Source organism: Lepidochelys kempii, chromosome 15 (genome assembly GCF_965140265.1).
Source record: "Lepidochelys kempii isolate rLepKem1 chromosome 15, rLepKem1.hap2, whole genome shotgun sequence".
In the NCBI taxonomy this organism is placed as follows: domain Eukaryota; kingdom Metazoa; phylum Chordata; order Testudines; family Cheloniidae; genus Lepidochelys; species Lepidochelys kempii.
This window is the reverse complement of record NC_133270.1, coordinates 26,688,793-26,712,232: the sequence shown is the minus strand read 5'-3', so window position 1 is coordinate 26,712,232 and position 23,440 is coordinate 26,688,793. Positions and strand designations below refer to the sequence as shown.

General features: G+C 42.5%; 1 protein-coding gene across 4 annotated transcripts in view; it reads right to left on the bottom strand.

Moving 5' to 3' along the window:
* The window catches only part of MLXIP (MLX interacting protein), a 77,898-nt gene that overhangs the window by 14,816 nt on the left and 39,642 nt on the right, over positions 1-23,440 (bottom strand). For 3 of the 4 annotated variants that reach the window (XR_012155104.1, XR_012155105.1, XM_073313254.1), the window contains exons 2-12: positions 18,368-18,474; positions 17,886-17,971; positions 16,288-16,377; positions 15,897-15,938; positions 14,379-14,550; positions 10,540-10,629; positions 9,526-9,617; positions 8,017-8,680; positions 5,109-5,230; positions 4,080-4,260; positions 3,155-3,279 (exon numbers count right to left, since the gene is read on the bottom strand). Coding sequence is in view for 2 of the 4 variants with exons in the window: in XM_073313254.1 (XP_073169355.1) it covers positions 3,155-3,279; positions 4,080-4,260; positions 5,109-5,230; positions 8,017-8,680; positions 9,526-9,617; positions 10,540-10,629; positions 14,379-14,550; positions 15,897-15,938; positions 16,288-16,377; positions 17,886-17,971; positions 18,368-18,474 (1,771 nt within the window). In the remaining 2 variants the exon portion in view is untranslated. The remainder of the gene's footprint in view (positions 1-3,154; positions 3,280-4,079; positions 4,261-5,108; positions 5,231-8,016; positions 8,681-9,525; positions 9,618-10,539; positions 10,630-14,378; positions 14,551-15,896; positions 15,939-16,287; positions 16,378-17,885; positions 17,972-18,367; positions 18,475-23,440) is intronic. The other variant, XM_073313255.1, reaches the window with a different exon arrangement.

Genomic DNA, 23,440 nt, shown 5'->3' with positions numbered 1-23,440 from the left:
ATGCCTAGGACTCTCTTAGTAACCATAGCAGCTCAGTGTTTTGCCATTCCAGGGCTAGACTGGCAAGTGGCTCTCTTCTGCAACTGGGTCAGTGCATTCTTTTTGCTCTGCAGACAGGAACCCCTATCCATGTGCAACTGGTATGGCCAGTTCTCCATCCTTCAGCTGTGTGTGTGGAAGGACATCCTTGAGGGTATAAGCAGCTCCTGCCATTCCAGGTGCATGCCCTCCAGAAATTCTATCCCTTGTTGATGTGTTAAATAGCATGGCAGATACAGATGCACAAAATGGGAGTGACGGCAGAAAAGCAGCCGGCGCAGAAACTGAACTGTGTAACTGTAACTGGTTAAGGTGACCGTGACACTGTTTACAAACTCAAGGTTAGAAACCGTAGTGTGGACACAGCCTTACAGCGAACTTGGTTATAATGATACTCCTTGTGCAGGTGAGGGCTTTCAATGGGCTTTTCACTGCAACAGATTTCACTGTGCTAATCATCTTGGAATGCAGTAGTTATCCTACCGGCTAGGTGTTGGCTGCTGTATTTTAAGGAGAGCAGAGGAGGATGAGGAGAAGAGAAGATGCCACTGTCCCCTGGATGGATTGATGAAGGGTGAGAAAAGTTCCTAACTCCAACTCATGCTACAGCTGTTGCAAGGAGAGAAGGGGAGACAGGCCAGCCAGGAAATATCTGCCCTTTAGTAGGGGCAAGGAGAGGTCTTTGTAGAGGATTTTTTTTTTTAAACCAGGCTGGCCCCATCCTGTTAGAGTGAAACTCCATCCACAGTGACTTTTCTGTGTGGAAGAACACCCTCATAGAATCATAGAATATCAGGGTTGGAAGGGACCCCAGAAGGTCATCTAGTCCAACCCCCTGCTCGAAGCAGGACCAATTCCCAGTTAAATCATCCCAGCCAGGGCTTTGTCAAGCCTGACCTTAAAAACCTCTAAGGAAGGAGATTCTACCACCTCCCTAGGTAACGCATTCCAGTGTTTCACCACCCTCTTAGTGAAAAAGTTTTTCCTAATATCCAATCTAAACCTCCCCCACTGCAACTTGAGACCATTACTCCTCGTTCTGTCATCTGCTACCATTGAGAACAGTCTAGAGCCATCCTCTTTGGAACCCCCTTTCAGGTAGTTGAAAGCAGCTATCAAATCCCCCCTCATTCTTCTCTTCTGCAGGCTAAACAATCCCAGCTCCCTCAGCCTCTCCTCATAACTCATGTGTTCCAGTCCCCTAATCATTTTTGTTGCCCTTCGCTGGACTCTCTCCAATTTATCCACATCCTTCTTGTGGTGTGGGGCCCAAAACTGGACACAGTACTCCAGATGAGGCCTCACCAACGTCGAATAGAGGGGAACGATCACGTCCCTTGATCTGCTCGCTATGCCCCTACTTATACAGCCCAAAATGCCATTGGCCTTCTTGGCAACAAGGGCACACTGCTGACTCATATCCAGCTTCTCGTCCACTGTCACCCCTAGGTCCTTTTCCGCAGAACTGCTGCCTAGCCATTCAGTCCCTAGTCTGTAGCTGTGCATTGGGTTCTTCCGTCCTAAGTGCAGGACCCTGCACTTATCCTTATTGAACCTCATCAGATTTCTTTTGGCCCAATCCTCCAATTTGTCTAGGTCCTTCTGTATCCTATCCCTCCCCTCCAGCGTATCTACCACTCCTCCCAGTTTAGTATCATCCGCAAATTTGCTGAGAGTGCAATCCACACCATCCTCCAGATCATTTATGAAGATATTGAACAAAACTGGCCCCAGGACCGACCCTTGGGGCACTCCACTTGATACCGGCTGCCAACTAGACATGGAGCCATTGATCACTACCCGTTGAGCCCGACAATCTAGCCAGCTTTCTACCCACCTTATAGTGCATTCATCCAGCCCATACTTCCTTAACTTGCTGACAAGAATACTGTGGGAGACCGTGTCAAAAGCTTTGCTAAAGTCAAGAAACAATACATCCACTGCTTTCCCTTCATCCACAGAACCAGTAATCTCATCATAAAAGGCGATTAGATTAGTCAGGCATGACCTTCCCTTGGTGAATCCATGCTGGCTGTTCCTGATCACTTTCCTCTCATGCAAGTGCTTCAGGATTGATTCTTTGAGGACCTGCTCCATGATTTTTCCAGGGACTGAGGTGAGGCTGACTGGCCTGTAGTTCCCTGGATCCTCCTTCTTCCCTTTTTTAAAGATTCCACTATATATAGATAATTTATACAGTAGGGAACACTTCCCCAAGTGACATGCAGCCACCCCCTCGGAGGAAAATGTCAGCTCTTTAATAGCACACAGCAAGAGTACCACTTTCTGCTTAGGAAGAGTGGTGAAGACACCATGTCAAAATGAATCTTTGAGGGGAATGTCAGAGAGTCTTAATCTAAAATTATCCCAATATGAATTCACCCAGGTCATTAAGGCTAACACCCCAACAGTGGCATATGTATCACTGTGTTTGTAAAAGGAGAGGAGATTTGACAGACAGGAAGTCAGCTGGAGTTCTGTTTCCGCTAAATTGACCTGTTGTTTAATTATCATTAAACTTCATTGAGCTCCAGAGTATTCAGTCTTGCACTTTCTTCAGGTTTTGGAAAAGGACCAAACAGGGCAATCGCCAGGGGCTATCAGAAAGTACCAGACACCGCCAGGCGAAATCATCCCAACAAACAGCACTGAAGATCAAGAGCCCCCAAAACTGAGCAGCTGGAAGAGCTCCCAACAGAACAGCAATAATCTGGATGAAAAACCACATGCACAGACAAACTAAAATGGCTTAGAAGTCTAAGGCTAAAACCAGCTGAATACAGATCTACCAGTTAAAACCTAGATCTGTCGTAAGGGTTATATGAACTACAGTATCAAATACTGTCATGGCTGATAATGAGAAACAGAAATACAGCCTCCTTGGGCAGGTTGGATGACAAATCACTGCTGAGCAGGGCAAGATCAGTTCCATTACCAAAGCCTGAAGCCATAATGAAATGTTTAAAATGAAATACAGCAACACAAATGTAATGCAAGCTCAGCCACAACCACACATGCAACCTCATTTATCAAGTGACTTACAGTCTAAATTAGGAAATCAATAAGCTACAAAGACAAATAAGGAAGAAAAAACTCAAAAGGAGGGAACATGTACCTTAAATGCAGCCATCTGAGGGTTAGCTGTGGATTTTCCTGAGCAATTATTCTGTGGAGACTGAGGACTGGGGCTTTGTTCAGACGGGCAGGGAGAGGCCTGTCCTGAATTCTGACAATCTCGGCCTTCAAAAAGAAAATGTCAGATCATTAAAACAAATAGCTCTCTCTAACAAACTGAACTGTCAAGCAGCAATTTCTACCCAGATCATTTAATCTAGCCACTGACTGCACTTCTAGAGCATCCAGTGCTGTAATATCTAGGTTCTAGTAGGATGATCAGATGGCTAGGAAATCCAAATATTTCACAAGCAATGGCTAAATGCCTTGTGGCGACATGTTCTCTCCACTTCAGGCAAATGTGTGTTAGGGTGTCTGGGACCTAAACTGACTATCCTACCTTGACCTACTTGCACGGTGACCTTCCAGGTTCCTAAAGCAGGAAGCAAAATATTTAAATAATTTCTTACTATCCCATGAAAATGGACACATACCTCAGAAGTAGAGCACAAGGGAAGAGGCCAGGGACACGTACTGTTGCAGGGAACCCTTGGCAAGGTGTGAGGCTAAACTGTGCTTAGACATCCTCTAATGAAAGCTGCTGTAGAAGTGGTGCAAAGTACTAGAATTATATTTATTATATTAAATGGCAAACTTGTATAGCATTTTATGGAGTACTGAAATGCAACCACTTCTGGAGTGGACTACTGCAGCTTACCAGTGCACAGACACTAATCAAAAGCTTAGGGCAAGAACTGAAGACTATTATAGACAACTGAAAGTGTAGGAAATGGGGCTCACAAGCTATTTCTACAAAGAATTCCCCAGGATATGTAATAACCACAGCTGGCCAAGATCTGTTTTACATCCCCCTTAAAGGTGGATGCATATGGGGGAGAGTCAGAGAGTTTAGGTCTCTAACTTACTAGGTGTAGGTGAGGGAACTTGTGAACAGGTACTGTGGGAAGGGATTTGCTCTCCTTTCACATCTTGGACTGCACTAGGAGAGAAGCGATGCGAGACTGTGGACTGGACTTGCTGGTTATTCGGAGCTTGCTGTGCTTGACCAACCAGAATGTTATTATGGAATTCCATCACCCCGGGAGCCTAGAAACAGCACAGGAACATTATAGAAAGAAATACACAAAGGATTCTATTATCTTGTCTTTCAATGGGAATGTATAATGTTAAATTAGTACATAACTATCTGGTGACAGGAACCCCCCAAACTAGTGCTATATTATGGACAATCAAGCACAAAAGTCAGACTTCTGGCAAGAGTCACACATTTTTTCATAATTCAATGCACTATTAGAGTATGTTAGCAGCAGTGAAAAAGCAATTTCCTCTTATTATACCAGAGTACACTTAAATTCTCTCTCCCATGCACTCAAACATATTGGACAAACACACTGGCATACTCAAGACAAACTTCTCAACTGACAACTGGAAAATCAAGCTGGATTCTTTCTGGCTCTTTCATCATCATCACTTATGGGCCTATCATAGAGGTGGACTGGTGAGGTTCTGTGGCATGCAATGTGCAGGAAGTCAGATTATATGATGATGATGGTCCATTCTCGACTGAAAGTCTATGAGTCAAAAAACCCTCTGCAACTGGTGCCTGTTATGAATTCTGTTGATGTGTAAGCCACAGAAGAAACCAGTTCACTCTCCTGAAGCTGTGCAGATTATATAGTGCTAAGAGCCACACAATGTAGATTTCAGAGTAACAGCCGTGTTAGTCTGTATTCGCAAAAAGAAAAGGAGTACTTGTGGCACCTTAGAGACTAACCAATTTATAAATCAAACATTAACAGATAACTCTGAGTACGCCAACAGATCTGTTGAGTAATGAGGGGGCATCTATACCTAGTCACTTTTTGAGGCATGAACACTTTAACGCTCTAACAACATGCAAACTCCAATCCAAATATCTTTTTTCTTTTCCTTACTCTGGCAATTCCAGCTGGTGCAATTACAACACTAGGTGGAGACATGGCTGGAGTCAAAATCCCCTCTCTTTTTAAAGGTGCTGGGGTTACGATCACAGCTCTGGACTGTCCCTGAAAGGCAGCTGAAGAATACAATTGAAGTTAGAATAGTTATTGACACAAAAGATCTGGAGAATGTTATATAGGGAACAAACTAGTGTTGATTGGGAGGATGGACTAAATGGGACCGAACAGGTATCTTATGTACAACTTTGCCAAATCATATTTATTCTACGTTCTCTCAAAGATCAAGCTGCAACACAAACTGCCACTGCTAGGTGGCTCCAGGATACAAAAAGGGCTTATAACAGCTTCAGATACCACACAGTATACAGATCTCTGAGTTGTCTATGGATCAAGTGTTTTATAACTGATGTAAGTGCACCTTGAGGCTGTGACAGGTGTACTTTGCAACCTAATTTAGAGACACAGTTGATGTTGAGCCCATGAACAATGAAGCCATTCATTGTCCAACCAGAGGTGCAAATCCCATGGGTAACAAAGGGGCACATCTTAGCCCCAGCATACGAAGGCAGATACATGCTCTTGCTGAGAAAGGACCTAGAACACATTTCACTAGGTCAGAGGTGCATTTCTTGGCTGTTGAAGGCACATGGACTCTTGCTTTTTAATTCATTAGGTGCACATAGGAATGGCTTAGAAACACACCTTGTAGTGTCTTAATGCTATTAATCATGGATCAAGCTATTTCAAGTGACATGTCTTTGGGCTAGGATCTGGGATGCAGCAGACTTGAGGATGTTAATTGGGGTTTCTGGTGAGCTGCCACAGCATCATGCCCATGGCAGGCAGACACACAAACTCTCTTGCTTTTCAGTAATTTCCATTTCACAATAATCCTTCAGGCTGTGTGTTTCTGGGGGATTGGCTATAGCAGTGGTTCTCAACAAGGGATCTGGGGCCCGCTAGGGGGCCACAAGCAGGTTTCAGGGGTTCTGTCAAGCAGGACCAGCATTAGACTCGCTGAGGTCCAGGGCAGAAAGCCGAAGTCCCCTGCATGGGGCTGAAGCCGAAGGGTGAGCAACGTAGCTTTGCGGGAGCCCCTGTGGCATGGGCCCCTGGGCAACTGCCCTGCTTGCTACCCACTAACATGTGCCCTGGCTTTGATATGTAGAAAATCAGTTGTCATGGTACAGGTGGGGTCTTATTAGCATGTTGGGTGGCGGGGGTGGCTCAGAAAGGAAAAGGTTGAGAACCTCTGTGCTAAGCGTATTTTGGATGAGTGAAGTCACTTGGGTCCTCAGCCAGGTGATTTTAGCACATCCCTGAAGGCAGTGTATAATAATCCCAAGAAGTGAACATGCTGCCTGTTCTGTGTTATCATGGAGACTGTGTAGCCCCTTGGCAGCTGTTCCTTATGAGAAGTTCAGAGCGCTCTCGTTTTCCTCACGCTTGCTGCTCTCAGACATCTACAGCAGATGGTGGGTTGGACAGCACTGAAAGCTCAAATGTCGTAGACACCCACAGTCAGATTCTAAGTGGATTTTAATCTCTCTGTTACATCTTCATGACCATGAACCAACAATATTTCTCCATATCATTTGCATTCAGAGCAAATGGGCCAACGTAGGGACATTTTAGAAACTGCCTCTGAAAAAAGCTCAAATCCTGAGGGGTCTCTGGCTTCTGCTGTCTTTAGAGTGTTAACATGGTCCTGAAAACAGACACTGCTTGACTGAATCTCTAGGAGCCCCAAGCTAGGCAGATTGAGGCCAAGGCACACAAATCCTAAAACTTTATTTCTTAGGGTCCCGTGTCACTGAAATGTCTTCCTCCTCACTACGCCAGGCCTGCTCATAAGCATTAACATTCATGGGGTAGGTCTACACTTACAGTGGTTTGTAGACTAGAGACACATTACGCCCAGTTAGCCCAGGTATAACTGGGCATAATGTGTCTGTAGTCTGATACGGGACCCTAAGAAATAAAGTTTTAGGATTTGTGTCCCTGAAAAAGGTAGATGGTGAGGCACAGCTTAGGCAAGTATCGCAGAGTGCCTGAACCTGTGGGTATATATTCTACACGGCTCTCTGCACACCCAAGCAGCGCCTCTCACATCTACACTTCTATTTTTAGTGAAAGACTCTGGCAGCAGTGAAAGGTTCTGGCAAGGGGGAGACAGAGAGGAAAGGCTCCAGCAGCTCCCCACTGCCAGAGACTTTCACTGCCTCATGTAGCTACACACACTGCAGTGAGCAGGGACGCAGCCTGCTTTTCACCCTTTGTGCAGCAGCCAGTGTAGACAAGGTCACGAAAACAGAGGAACAGCCCCATTTGATCAGAGAGTTTGGTCAGTTTAGTCAGGTATATCCCTTTGAAAACAGCCAATACCTGAATTGACACTCTGCACCTGTCTAGCGCCATTCAGCTGAGGATCTCCAAAAGCTCTGAGCACCTCAGCATCAACTGAGGTAGGTAAAATAGCCTCATGTTACAGAAGGAGTCACTGAAGCAAAGAGGGGTGAAATGACTTTCTAAAGGCAACCACCAAGGACTCAGTGGCAGAGCCAGGAACAGAAGCCAAGACCTCCTGATTCCCAGTCCTATGCAAACTCCAATGGTCCATGCTGCCTCCCTTATAACCAGATTAAAATTCAGGGCTGTGGGAAAAGCCTGTTTTTTTTGTCGCCGTCCTGAATGTTTATTTGGAAAGCGGATTCTGAGAAGGCAGTGCTAGTAACAATAAATATCCTCCCCATCAAGATTTCTAGGTACTTCCAGTGACAACCAGTGTGCTGCAGATGAGCATATTTTTGTTAAAGTTATTTTGCACCTACAACAGTAACTGTGCCCCGCCCTCAGGTTACTCCCTCCCAGCAGAAGAAGGAGGAACACCCGTGACTCTCACCTGGGGCGATGAAGGCATTTTTTAATACTAAGGACACTGTTTCAGGCTTTGGAACAGGCACTATTTTTTGTGGCTGTTTGGGTCTTGTCCCAGCATTTGCCAGGGGAATGGCTTTCGGGAGTGCAAACGTCAGGTGGGGTTGCAGCTGAGGCCGGGGCTGCCCCTGCACGACAGCAGTCTGTAGAGTCAGGTTACAAGGCACGCCTCCCCCTGGCTGCTGTGTTGCCAGGATGAGGTTCTGGCTCTGGCTGAAGGTGGTAGCAGAGGCGTTGTGGGTCTGGGTGGCAGAAGCCGTGTGGGTAACAATGGAAGATTTGCAGAGGCCAGACTTTTGGGTTTCTGGAGCAGTAAAAGCAGGCGGCTGAGAATTCAAGCCGGCATTCAGAGGCACCGTGGGCAAAGCGGCTTGCTGTGGTGGGACAGTGGGCTGCAGCAGTGACACTGGAGCTGGGAACACCGGAAGAAATGGCTGCTGGGCACTTAGAGATGAACTGGAATTGAAGTCTGATGGCTGGATGAAAGAGCCCCCACTCCGAATGTTGGAACATTGGTTAGCACCAACATCAGGAATGACAGGAGCAGGTACTGAGGAGGCAATCAATCCTTCACTGAGGCTCACCGTTGGGAGTGGGCTGGGTAAAGAACCTGAGGGCAGGACAGAAGACTGGCAGGAGGGGAAAAAAAAAAAAAAGTACAGATTAATGCTTGACATTGGAGATGGGCCAGCACCAGAAGCTTTTATCTGACCTTTCTTTACACTCAATTGTGAAAGGGGAGAACGAGGCTTATACCTGAATCACCCCTGGTTATGCTAAGCCAAAGCCTTCCACATCAAGAACTAAACTGGTACAACTACCTCTAGTTTTGCCCATTTCTCCTTGGCTCAGGTAAGGAAGGTAAAGATAAAGGAGGTAAAGATCTTCCAGGGGGTTGAGATCCACAGCTCTTCAGAGGAAGGAAATCACCAATATGCTTGTTTTACAGATAAGAAAACTGAGGTACACAGAGGTTAAGTGACTGGACCCAGGCCCCACAGCTAGTCAATGACACAGCTGGAAACAAAACCCAGCAGTTAAGTCTCCCAGTTCGCAGGTCTACCTGCTAGTCCACACTCCCTCCCGGTACATAGGATTCTTTATAGCAAGGCCAACTACATTCAGAGACAGCATTATTTCACTCGAAGGACAAAACACTTTCTCTACAAAAACTAGTATTTTAAAGTACAAAGAAAATTCTGTTCTGAACTGGACACTGTGGAGGACAAAGGTATTTAAGTCACAACAGTGCAAGTATAGTACATGTACCAGTTATTTTTACTTCTAGGTTATCGTAATAATTTCTTTTATTGGTAAATCAGAGGAAAATATACTGTATTAACCAAGTATTGTAAGTGTTTATTCAATTCTATTTACATGAGCTTGTCTGATACTGCATATTAGTACGTGAAGATCTGTATAGTACTTACAAATTTGAGCTCTGGCAAATTTTCACTACATAAAACCTGTTTACCTGGGAAGAATGGCTGCTGGTATCTGTCATAGCAGAACTGGCAGCAGGGAGAGAAGTGAAAAAGTTGCCAGAGCGACTGGATGAGAACAGATCTGAAAGAATGTGAAAACAAATATTAAATGTTTTACTCCCTATATTATGGTAGCACTATATTTACTCCCTATATTATGGTAGCACTAAGTAATGGGAGACTCACTGAGAATTAGCAAGTAAATAAATAATTAAAAAATAAGGAAATTGCGTCACCACAAAATGTACTCTGCTTATTTACAAACACAAAGATGTTTGCCCGTCTTATTGAGATTTATGAACTCTGGGAAATGGATTATTTTTCAGCTATGCTTGTAAAATGCCATGCAAATTTAGTGGATTTGAGTGAATTTCAGCCCTGCGCAGAGGACCAGCACAAAGCCCAGGCACCATTTGAGTCCCACTTAAACTCTATTTTCTATTTTAAACTCTATTCTAGAGTAAATAGTGAAAAAGTAATGGAGGTCTCAGTAACATGAGACTTTGCATTGGTTATTAAATTGTTACGAAGAAATGGGGAAACCACAGAGACTGTATGAGTGAACAATGGGGTGTGAGGAGTAGGGAGACACCAATTAGCATCGTTCTCCTGTAAGGTCCTCCGCTGACACCTGATGTTCTCCCATACAATCAATAGGTAAAGTTTCAAAAGCCACTTGTATGTAAACCAGGTTCTCTGAAAGCTGTGTTCTTCTAAGTCTAATCTTAAGACACATAGGCTCTTACAAGTGAATTTCAAAACCCAGCCAGGCAAAGAACTGGTCTCGCAACAGTAAGAGGATCTCGCTACAGTATTTTTTAAAAATTTTTTTAATTGAATTTCAAATACTTTTGAATTTGGGCTCCATTTTCATGCTGTATAAAGAGGATAAATATTTGGTTTGCATAGTTTATTTTTCTGTTCAAAACCCATTACCGCTATAGCAGAAATTGGTGCTATACCACTAATAAAAACAGTAAACTCATTTTTTCCCTTATTCTTACCCTGAAAAGATTCAAAAGTATCCATGAAATCTAGGTTTGGCTGGAGGGGGATAAGTCCTGGCTGAATCATGTCAGCATTTCCTAAGTGTGCTGGAAAAACCAAAAGAGAGATTGGTTAATTTTGCAGCATACATGCCACTTCAGTTTATTACAATGTAGATATGGGTTGCTCAAAGAAAGCCTGGCACTTTGCTGGAACATAAGAACACAAGAATGGCCCTATTGGGTCCAGACCAAAGGTCCATCTAGCCCAGTATCCTGTCTTCCAACAGTGGCCAGGTGCCCCAGAGGGAATGAACGAAACAGGTAATCAAGTGATCCATCCCGTCACTCATTCCCAGCTTCTGGCAAACAGAGGCTAAGTACACCATTCCTGCCCATCCTAACAGCCATTGATGGACCTATCCTCCATGAATTTATCTAGTTCTTTTTTGTACCCTGTTATGGTCTTGGCCTTCACAACATCCTCTGTCAAGGAGTTCCACAGGTTGACTGTGCATTGTGTGAAAAAATTCTTCCTTTTATTTGTTTTAAACCTGCTGCTTATTAATTTCATTTGGTGACCCCTAGTTCTTGTGTTATGAGAAGTAGTACACAACACTTCTTTATCTACTTTCTCTACACCAGTCATGATTTTATAGATCTCAATCATATCTCCCCTTAGCCATCTCTTTTCCGAGCTGAAAAGTCCCAGTCTTATTCATCTTTCCTCATATGGAAGCCGTTCCATACCCCTAATAATTTTTGTTGCCATTTTCTGAACCTTTTCCAATTCCAATATATCTTTTTTGAGATGGGGCAACCACATCTGCACACAGTATTTAAGATGTGGGCCTACCATGGATTTATAGAGAGGCAACATGATATTTTCTGTCCTATTATCTATCCCTTTCTTAATTATTCCCAGCATTCTGTTTGCTTTTTTGACTGCCACTGCACACTGAGTGGATGTTTTCAGAGAACTATCCACAATGTCTGAGAGATCTCTTTCTTGAGTGATAACAGCTAATTTAGACCCCATCATTTTATATGTATAGTTGGGATTATGCCATTTTGTTGCCCATTCACCTAGTTTTGAGAGATCCTTTTGTAGCTCTTCGCAGTCTGCCTGGGTCTTAACTATCTTTAGTAATTTTGTATCATCTGCAAATTTTGCCACCTCACTGTTCACCCCTTTTTCCAGATCATTTATGAATATGTTGAATAGGACTGGTCCCCTGGGGGACACCATTTACCTCTCTCCATTCTGATAATGGACCATTTATACCTACCCTTTGTTTCCTATCTTTTAATCAGTTACCAATCCATGAGAGCACCTTCCCTCTTATCCTGTGGCAGCTTACTTTGCATAAGAGCCTTTGGTGAGGGACCTTGTCATAGAATCATAGAATCATAGAATATCAGGGTTGGAAGGGACCCCAGAAGGTCATCTAGTCCAACCCCCTGCTCGAAGCAGGACCAATTCCCAGTTAAATCATCCCAGCCAGGGCTTTGTCAAGCCTGACCTTAAAAACCTCTAAGGAAGGAGATTCTACCACCTCCCTAGGTAACGCATTCCAGTGTTTCACCACCCTCTTAGTGAAAAAGTTTTTCCTAATATCCAATCTAAACCTCCCCCACTGCAACTTGAGACCATTACTCCTCGTTCTGTCATCTGCTACCATTGAGAACAGTCTAGAGCCATCCTCTTTGGAACCCCCTTTCAGGTAGTTGAAAGCAGCTATCAAATCCCCCCTCATTCTTCTCTTCTGCAGGCTAAACAATCCCAGCTCCCTCAGCCTCTCCTCATAACTCATGTGTTCCAGTCCCCTAATCATTTTTGTTGCCCTTCGCTGGACTCTCTCCAATTTATCCACATCCTTCTTGAAGTGTGGGGCCCAAAACTGGACACAGTACTCCAGATGAGGCCTCACCAATGTCGAATAGAGGGGAACAATCACGTCCCTTGATCTGCTCGCTATGCCCCTACTTATACAGCCCAAAATGCCATTGGCCTTCTTGGCAACAAGGGCACACTGCTGACTCATATCCAGCTTCTCGTCCACTGTCACCCCTAGGTCCTTTTCCGCAGAACTGCTGCCTAGCCATTCGGTCCCTAGTCTGTAGCTGTGCATTGGGTTCTTCCGTCCTAAGTGCAGGACCCTGCACTTATCCTTATTGAACCTCATCAGATTTCTTTTGGCCCAATCCTCCAATTTGTCTAGGTCCCTCTGTATCCTATCCCTCCCCTCCAGCGTAGGGGACATATGATTCTATGTCAAAGGCTTTCTGAAAATCTAAGTATACTATATCCGTTGGATCCCCTTGGTCCACATGCTTATGGACCCCCTCAAAGAATTCTAGTTGATTGGTGAGGCTTGATTTCCCTGTACTACAACCATGTTGACTCTTCCTCAACAAATTATGTTCATCTATGTGTCTGATAATATTGTTCTTTATTATAGTTTCAACCAGTTTGCTCGGTACTGAAGTCAGGCTTACAGGCCTGTAATTGCCAGGATCACCTTTGGAGCCCTTTTTAAAAATTGGCGTCACATTAGCTATCCTTCAGTCATCTGGTACAGAAGCTGATTTAAATGAAAGGGTTACAGACTACAGTTAGTTGTTCTGCAATTTCACATTTGAGTTCCTCCAGAACTCTTGGTCCTGGTGACTTATTGCTCTTTAATTTATCAATTTGTTCCAAAACCTCCTCTAGTGATACCTCAATCTGGGACAGTTCCTCAGATCTGTCACTTAAAAAGAATGGCTCAGGTTTGGAAATCTCTCTCACATCCTCAGCCGTGAAGACCAATGCAAAGAATTCATTTAGTTTCTCCGCAATGACCTTATTGTCCTGCTTGATCGTCCAGTGGCCCCACTGGTTGTTTAGCAGGCTTCCTGCTTCTGATGTATTTAAAAAAAAATTTGCTATTATTTTTTGAGTCTTTAGCTAACTGTTCCTCATATTCTTTTTTGGCCTTCCTAATTGTATTTTTACACTTCATTTGCTAGTGTTTATGCTCCTTTCTATTTTCCTCACTAGGATTTAACTTCCACTTTTTAAAGGATGCCTTTTTGCCTCTCACTGCGTCTTTTACTTTGTTGTTTAGCCATGGTGGCTCTTTTTTGGTTCTCTTCCTATGTTTTTTAATTTGGGGTATACATCTAAGTTAAGCCTCTATTATGATGTCTTTAAAAAGTTTCCATGCAGCTTGCAGAGATTGCACTTTTGGCACTGTACCCTTTAATTTCTGTTTAACTAACCTCCTCATTTTTGTGTAGTGAGTATAAACCTCAGGGCTGGATTCTGTAAGCACTCTGCACACACAACTCCTGCTGAGGCAGTTCAGTGATTAGGTCCCACAGAGTGCAACCCTGAGTTTTGGCTACAAGACTTTGAGCTGAGTTCTGTTGGGAAGAGGAACCTTCATCTAATGAAAAGAAAGAGGGTCATTTTTACATTATTACATTAAAAAAAGGAAAATAAGATTTAATGTAAATGATAATGGCCTCATAAACGATAATACTTTCTAGTGCATGTCATGGGTAGATTTCTTAGTACCAGAAGGTATACCAGTAATTAGGTGTAATGAGATAAAAAGAAAGAAAGAAAATTTAGGCCGAATATCTGAATAGGATTTCTGATCCCTTAAACAATTATTTTTTAAACTTTTAAGTTTGGCACTACTGTTAAACTGATCCAATGTATTTCCCTGGTCTCTGTGTACTTGTAAGTGAAAGATGGAGCCAACTTCTCAACCAGAAAAATGAAAAAGTAAGTCTGGAAGAGAAGTGAAGCAACAAGCCTCAAGTCTCCTCTCACTGCAAAATCAACACAGCCAAAAGCAAACACACACCTATCTCTCTGGGATTTGGCCAGGCAATCAGCTGATGTGAAGAAAGCGTAGAGAACAGGGTGTCAGTGAACTCAGACATAAGCATGTCTGCATCCAGAAAGGAATCTTCCTCCATAGGGACCGGGGTTTCTCTGCCATATCTACTCTGATGCCAGAGAACCACGTCATCATCCTGACAAAGAGGAAAGAAAAATAAGCCTGGTTATATGAAGCTGCCAGTCACATGCAGTTATTATGGCACCAAACAGACAAAGCTAATTATTTTTCACATTTTAATAAAGAGGAACATTCTACAGAAGTCATCAAAATGCATCAGATCAACTTGTTAGCATTCTGCCTCCAGTCACATGGAACAGAGCAACAGTCAATCTAGTCTGGTATTCTACCCTCTGCCACATCAGCTCAGACCAACAGTTCATCTACTCTGGCTACTTTTATATACCAAACAGACCGATGGTTCATCTAGAGTGGCATCCCATTTCTGCGTGTACCGGAATAGGCCACTTGTATATCTAGTCCAATATCTTGCCTCCAGCAATGTCACAAACCAGATGTTTTGGAAGTTAGCATAAAACCTCTGTGAAATATATCATTGCACAACACTAGACTCTGTGGGGAAATATCTTCCCAATTCCAGCTGATGATTAGAATTGCATAAAACCAAAGTGGCTTTGGAAATACTTTTTAGTTTTTTTGGGTATAAGTGGGATTTTGCATCCAGAATTTCACTGATTTTTGGGTTTGAATGAACCCTAACAAACACAAAGCAAAACTCAATTGAAACTGGTGAAGTTTCCAGTCAGAACCATGACATCCTGAGGTTTGTCTAAATCTTAGCCAGGTTTGCTGAATGGTTTGTGAACCTGGGGATTGTTCTGGGCATATAATGAAGAATGAATCCAGGCTGGGTTTACATTTAGTTACAGAAGGTCTGAAATGCTCTCTTTGGCATAAACTGATCACCAAGAAGGCTCCATCACACGACTGTTTTTTGTCCCAGGTATTTGAAACACAGATGCTTTTATACATCTCAACATCTAGCCCCCCCCCCCTTTTTTTTTTTTGAAGCTTACCAAACTACTTGGCTATAATAGCACAGAAAAAGGACTCAATTGGTTCTGCTATGTATTTTTCTACTTGTAGCACACACATCCTTTCCCGATTCCACAAGGCAGGCTATGTTGCCAGTTATAACTCAATAACAAGCTGTCATGTGACTAACTGCAAAGAGGTGGCCCTGATTGGCCAGCTGGCCTGCACACTCTCATTTCTTATGCCATAGCACTCTAGACCAAGACTTCCACCCAATCTGATTTAAGCTGGGGAAAGCTGTACTGCTCTCTATTATACAATTTATTCTAAGCAAAATAAGGTGCCCCCTCTTCATAATAAACATTAAAGCTAAGTGTGTGGCTTTAGGTTTTAATCACTGCAAGCTGTCATGCTAGTACACCTTTGCTACTTATCACAACTTCAATACACAGAGATGCTGCTACTGCCTCCACAAAAATTACTTACCCGCACCAAGCTTGAAAGGTCTTCCTCTTTGTGTTTCTGTAACTGCAGAGAAAGAATATTTTAAAAAGTAAAATTAGCGCCTGTGCTTCCCAAAGGACCTGTTTCTGCAACCCCCTACTCGTGTGATTAGTCCTTACTCACGCAAGTCATTTTCTAGCCCCCATCGGACCAATCATGAGTAGAGACTATTCACAGGACATGGGGTTGCCGGACTGGACCCAGTATATCAATTTATTCTTATGATGTATCAGCGGAGCCAATGTTTATACTGGTATAACTAAATTTCCAACATTTTTGCATGGGTTAGGAAAAGTTACATCCGAAGTCCAACTATTAAATCAAAAAGCAATTATTCCAGTCAAAATACTTTCACAGCTGCAAACAAACAGACCCTTTTCTTGAAGTATGTTCTCCACTTGTGATATTCCCTGATGACTATTTCGATTCTTCGTTTCCAATATTTCCCTTCTGTTGCAATGGCCTGACAACAAACAAAATACATGAGGAAATATACACAAACATTAAATAGTCACACACAGTTTTCAGGCAGACTGAAGCCATAAGGTGAGTACATTAATTCTGTTTGACCCCATAACCCAGCTGACACAATGTGCTTAAATCCAGCTACTGTAGAGCAACCCAGGATCCATTTAATCTTCCCCACATATAATAAAAAGTGATGATGTTCGATAATAGTACCAATATGTCATTACTTGGATCACCTGTAACCAATTGCAAAGACAGTATAGTACAAAAGGAAAAATAAAAGTTATGTTTCAGAAACTGTTTTTAAGACACTATTCATGTTAACACAGTCATGCAAAAGCATAATGAAAATTCATCAGCCAAGATACAAAATCTATAGGCTTACCTGTCACCATGACAACTATGAAATAAAATGTACTCACTGGAAAACAAAAACAAAAAACAAACTCCTCGCCTGGAGTGAGTGGGAAAATAGGCAAGTATCAACATACACATACATCCAACGACTGTGAAGGAATGACACAAAACAATAAAAGCCAAGTAACAAAGCTCTGGGAGAAACGTCACTCTTCAAGCCATATGTAGTGCAGTGGTACCCCAGCGACAACAATGGGATCAGAATGTGGGGCTTTAACATGCCACAAGTACTGTAAAACCAAGGACAACAGGGCAAGTTCACAAGAACTGAGGTAGACTTAACTCCACCTAGTCTGATTGGATTGTGCCTCAACCTAAAGGGTTAGCCTAACTTTGCTTTTCAAAAATTTCAGATACTAGGAAGTTTCATGTATGCTTTTGAAGCCCATTTCTGCTGCTGCTTCTGCTCTGTAGGTTCAACAGAGGGTTTATGCATTTTGAGTCCAATCTAAGGTTACGCAGTACATGAGAGAACCAAAAACTTTGATATGTCCTGGGCCTCACAGGACAGCAGCCAGAGGGCTGCAAATAGTTTGCATATAATAAAATACAATAAAAGAAAAGGAAAATGCACAGACCTACTGCACTCAGTTGTGGTTACAGTTTACAAGACAGGGTTAGAAATTGCTTGTTAGTTTGTATTCAGGTGAGCAAAGAAAATTAAAAAACGATGTTGAAAAAGCTTTTATAAAGCCACCCAGCTTGATCCTACAGGGTAGTCTGCCCTCACCTCCCACTGACTTCTGCAACCTCCAGAAATGGGCTCTTTGAGAGGAAAAGTAAAACAGGCTCTGAGGTGTAGGAATCATGGGCTCTTCAGGCTGCACCTTTGTGCCTTAGATTTGTCAAACTGGAGGGCAGTCATGGGCTGCATAGTAGGACTCCAGGGACTGTTAAGTCACCCTTGGGCTGCACCTTGATCTTTCCTATACAGGTAGATTTATAACATCTGGCTCAACAGCAGCCATATAGTACACATGTTGATATTTTTCACTATGGAGAGGACACCAAAGCAGAGCCTTCACATCTAAACGGAGGTAGGAGAGATAGAGAGATAATCAAATCCACAGCTCAAGTTTTACATACTTCAGGCCGCCGATGTTCCTCTACATCAATAGAGCCATCTAGTGGAGTCACAAAATGGCACACTGGGTTCTTGCGTTTCTCCAGGTCTGAAACAGAAATGAAAATGACAGTTGGGTACACACATGCTATTCAGGGATCCCTTCTCCACCTCGGAGGCAGGATTTTAACAAGGTTCTTCTCAGAGTCCCCTCCAACACACTACTGGGGAATAGGCCATTTCAGACTGCACCTGACTTCAAGTGGTTCAATGCCCCGAAGCAGTGTTGAACACCATGGGGATGGTTTGGTCATGGGGTGGAAGTTCAGGACTGTCCTCTACAGGGATTTAGGCCACCAGCAGATTGCTTGGGTTTCTCCATCATAACGGGGCTTGTGATTTCATCTCCTGTCCATTCAGGCCCTTATATGCATGGCCAGATGCAAGGCCAGATTCAAACATTTTGTGGTTGCATGCAATCACGTTTACCATAAAAGCAACTTACACTGCATATACCATGCCCTCCAGATGGCATTGTTGAGACGAATTTTATCCCTCCACTGAAGTTTTAAACCTTTAAAATTCTTCCATTTTGGTGAAACCAACTTCCCACTGAAATAAAAAAAACCCAAACAAACAAAAAAAATCAGTGATTTTTTTAAAAAGCAAATATAGTAGCTAATAAAAGTGCCAGGCTGACAGTTCTGGAGACTACAGTGAAATGAAGCTCAGGCAATGATAGAGCAAGCTTCTGCCATGCTCCACCCTAACAACCTCCCTCCCTCCTGGCCTAAAGGTCTAGAGGTGATAGGGAAGTTCTGTCTTCAAGGCTCTTCTAGTCCTTTATCTCTCTGCTACTAGTTCTGGGGATGTGTTTTGTGATGTGGATACCCGTCACTCTGGAATTTCACTGGGACCACAACTCATTTCACCCAAACACACTTTTCTTACCTACTACAGTTCCTCTGAACCCAAATACATCACCTCCCACCAACCCCAGGAATGAGACCACCCAAAGTCATGTCTAAAACCTGGCACTTAGCAGGCTTTTGGTTTTGTCTATCTTGGATGTTGAGGGGCTGTACTGAGACAGTACACATTCATACTTGCAGCTCCAGATCACCTTCTAGGACAACAACATTCAAAAGACAACACGACAATATTAACTCTACTCTACCCCAGCAGAGTTGTCGCCCTTAAACTTTGCAATGCTGCATTTAATAAACTAGATCTAGTTACAAAAGCAAAAAGTTTAGTGACAACCACAGTACTATCAAAGGTGGGATGCCCATAAAAAAAAGCAGCTCATATGTGAAGGGTTTTCTTGGAAATGAGAAAGGATAGAGAAACAGAGACACTGATAATGCTTAGCACTGTTATAAACACTTAATAAATGTTAGCTACCTAACACTCAGAACACCTCTATGCAGTATTAGCCTCATATTACAGGTGGAGCAGACAAGGTTAGACACACTTTTATCTAGTCAGTTTCAAGCCAACATTTTTTCACGGTTTTATAGTCACACATTTTCCTGTTTTTAAGTGTTTCCTGTCCCCTATTGTTGTGCGTTGTCAGAGCTGGGACTACAACTCAGGAATGCCCAATTCCCAGTCCTGTACCTGTCCATCCCCATCCCCTCAGTTATTTTTAATGAAGCCAAGTAGTACCATATATGAGCAAACCTATATGGGGCTTAGAGTAAGAATTTCCCAATGGCCACTGCAATACAGAAGCTCAGAAAGCTCCACACCTGCCAAAGGAAGACATTAAATCACTGCTGTTTTGGGTTATTAAGCTCGCCTTTGTTTCTCTTTTTAGGGCTTCATCTGACATTATCAGCCAGGTAATCTCATGACTCCTACAGTGGCAATCAAACAGATACCAGATCTCAGCTAAGCTGTCAGGGAAGGAACAGCCAACCAGCCACCTTTCAATTCTGGCTTCTATTGTATGCTGCCAGTTGTATCTATATTTTAACCGTTAGGTTCTATGCTAGCATATAAAGGTTTTTCTCCGCTTCCTATCTTCATTTTTTAAAAAAACCTGTCTAGTGTTTTGTACTATACATGCAATGAACCAGGTGCAGAGACCAGATAACAAGTGCACTAAAAGGATTAAGTTGATTCCATAGTTAGAGAACTGCATGGTCATTGCACTTAACAGTTCCCAAGTGACCCCATATGTTGTACTCTGAACCCTCCATATTTGAAAATGAGCAAGTTTACTATAGTTTTGTTTATGCTAAAATTCCCGGAACCTGATGCAGGCTTTGAGATTTGGGGAGGTTACTTTTAAACAACAGAAACCACAAATACATTTATTTCAGCAAATAAAACAAAGCTGATTTCCACGAGGTACTCAAGGCTCTCTGAGTTGAGTTCAGATTTTAGAAACATTCCAAGGGTAGTTATATGAGTTTCAGGGATTAGCAAATAATGAAGATGAATGCGATTGTATATGGAGACCTTTCCTGTTCTATGATAATACAGTATATATTTTACTCAGACTCTTAACCTATTTTATTTATCTAAGGTTCTTATATGGCATCTATTGCTATATTACCTGAGCGCCCCCATAGTATCTTTACTTTATTCTCCACTGAATTCTACAGTAAATCCTTGCTGCCATGCTCAGCTTTTGCTGAGACACATGAATCTCTGCAGATCTACTATGCTTAATGCTTAAGACGACATTTCTTCAGCACCATCACTGGAAGCAACAAGCATGGCACCCATCAATTGCTGTTTCCTTGCCATTCTCAGAAATGGGGTGTGCTAAGAGATACATTTCAATGCTACAGGAACTTTATGACTGACAGAGGAGCCTGCAAATTAAGAATTATCCCATATCACATTGGGGAAGTGCTGCAAAATCCATTCCTGGTGCCACCAAGTTCTGGGTTTAGAGCAGACAGAGGCAACCCATCCATTTTAGGATCTCCTCTGTTTGTTTAGTGTCCTCCTTTCTATCTTTTCACAGTCTCATCAATTTTAGTATGAGCCTTTGCTCTGTGGCACCTGCTGTGTGCAACAGCTTCCCCCATATCTCTTCACTTCATCAAGTCTTCATTTCCTTTCAAATCTCAGATGAAAACATACCTTTTTTCCTCTTCCTTGTGTCTCAATTTTCTCTCTCTTCACTATTCTAACACATCACTCTCCTGTAATCCTTGACTTTGCCAGAGTCCCTACAAAATAAGTCGGACTAGAAAATATGCCTATCCAATATCAATCTCTAGAGTAACATGGATTTTCAAGAGACAATGGTTGCATAGTTTAATAAACTAAATCCTAACTGGCAGAACTCTCTTATTTAACTTATCGGTACCCAAAATAAGTCTAATCGCTAATAAAAAGTCACAAGGACACATGCATTTTTGCAGACAATCCAATATAACTATAATGTATTTCTTGTATCCAGTTTAAATCTTCTTCAAAGAGTGATTTAAGACTAGAATTAAGATAGAAAATGTTAACTAATTTATGTAATTTACATTTTATTTACTGTATTTTTATAAGTGCATTAAAGTCCAGTCAAAGACGAAAGAGATTAATAATTCATCCTCCTTTTAGGACAATGATTATTATTATTTCTAGTTCTTTCAGTGCATTCCATGGGAGCAAAGTTCAAGTCCAGTGTTAGGTCATAAGTGAAATGAGTTTGATAACCTCAGTTTCATACAGCAGACAGGAATCACCATGAAGATGTCAACTATATTTACAACCTGATCCAAACCCCCATAAAGTAAATGGAAAGGCTCCATTTACTTCTGGGGAGATTGGATGAGGCCTCTAATGATCATTTCAGCCTAACTGGTCATCTCTATTCTGGAACACTAAAGGAGAGAGTGGTTTCACCAACTCAAGACATAGTGTTTGAGAGCAGTTCCCTAACTGTAACTGACCTTTGGATTTTGAAAACCCAAAAAAACCCAAAAAAGGAGTTTCTGCTCCTGCTGGCCTATTAACCTTCAAGAACACTAATATTCTCGAAGCAAATAAATGTAACAAACAAATGCAGATAAACTTGCCTACCGATTACACAGTCAAAACATGAACTTCAGTGGAAGATGCCGAAGGCCTTCAGGAATTCAACAGTCACTGGTTCAATTCCATGTGAGAACTTTTCCCAAACAGGGAATAAGCAAAGTTTCCAAAAATGGGAGAAGAGACCTGGATGAAATCTACTGCAACACAAACTGCAACAGTCACCAGAACAGTGACTGACACACTGGACAGCAAATGGCTTGAGTCTATGAAGGTGTTGCTACTTCTAGAAGAAAAACTGATCAGGTACCAATTGAGATGACAAGAGTAAAAAAAGATTTTCAGGAAAGATACACATAATCTCTCCTTAATGTTTTGTAGTTCTTAGTCCCTGATAAAAGAGCAAACTGTGCTATGGGGTCTCGGTGGTTCAGAGGCATGATGATGGTAGAATATGGAACTTTTAACCTCTTGATCCCGATATTAAATCCACCCCAGGTCAGGAGTTACTGATGTGAAATAAATTCAATGGTTTTAATTCAGTATGTAGTGGACAAGTGTTCACATAACAAAATCAAATCACAGAACCATAGAAATGTAGGGAAGGAAGGGACCTCGAGAAGTCATCTAGTCCAGCCCACAGCTCTGTGGCAGGACCAAGTAAACCGAAATCATCCCTGACACGTTTGTCCAACTTGTTTTTAAAAGCTTTCAACGACAAGGATTCCACGAGCTCCCTTGGAAGACTATTCCAGTGCTTAACGACCCTTATAGTTAGAAAGTTTTTCCTAATATCTAACCTAACTCACCCCTGCTGCAGATTAAGCCCAACACTTCTTGTCTTACCTCCAGTGGACCTGGAGAACAACTGATCCCCATCCTCTTTATAGCAGCCCTTAACGTCCTGGAACACTTATCAGGTACTCCCGTCAGCCTTCTTTTCTCACGACTACACATGCCCAGTTCTTTTTTAACCTTTCCTCAAAGATAGGGTTTTCTAAAACTTTTATCATGTTTGTTGCTGTTCTCTGCACTCTCTCCAATTTGTCCACATCTTTCCTAAATTGTGCCCAGAATTGGACACGGTACTCCAACTGGGGCCTCACTAGTACCGAGTATAGCGGGACAACTACCTCCTGTGTCTTACATGCAACACTCCTATTAATACAACCCAGAATCATGCTAGTCTTTTTTGCAGATGCATCACGTTGTTGACTCATACTCAGTTTGTGGTCCACTATAATCCCCAGATCCTTTTCAGCAGTACTACCAGCGAGACAGTTATTCCCCATTTTGTAGTTGTGCATTTTCTTTTTTCTTCCTAAGTGAAGTACTTTGCACTTGTCTTTATTGAATTCCATCCTGTTGAATTCAGACCAAATGTCCAATTTGTCATGGTCATTTTGAATTTTAAATCTGTCCTCCCAAGTGCTTGCTAGCCCTTCCAGCTTGGTGTCATCTGCAAATTTTATAAGCATACTCTCCACTCCATTATCCAAGTCATTAATGAAAATATTGACTACTCCTGGACTCAGGACTGCCCCTTGTGGGACTCCACTAGAGACGCCCACCCAATTTGGCAGCAACCCAT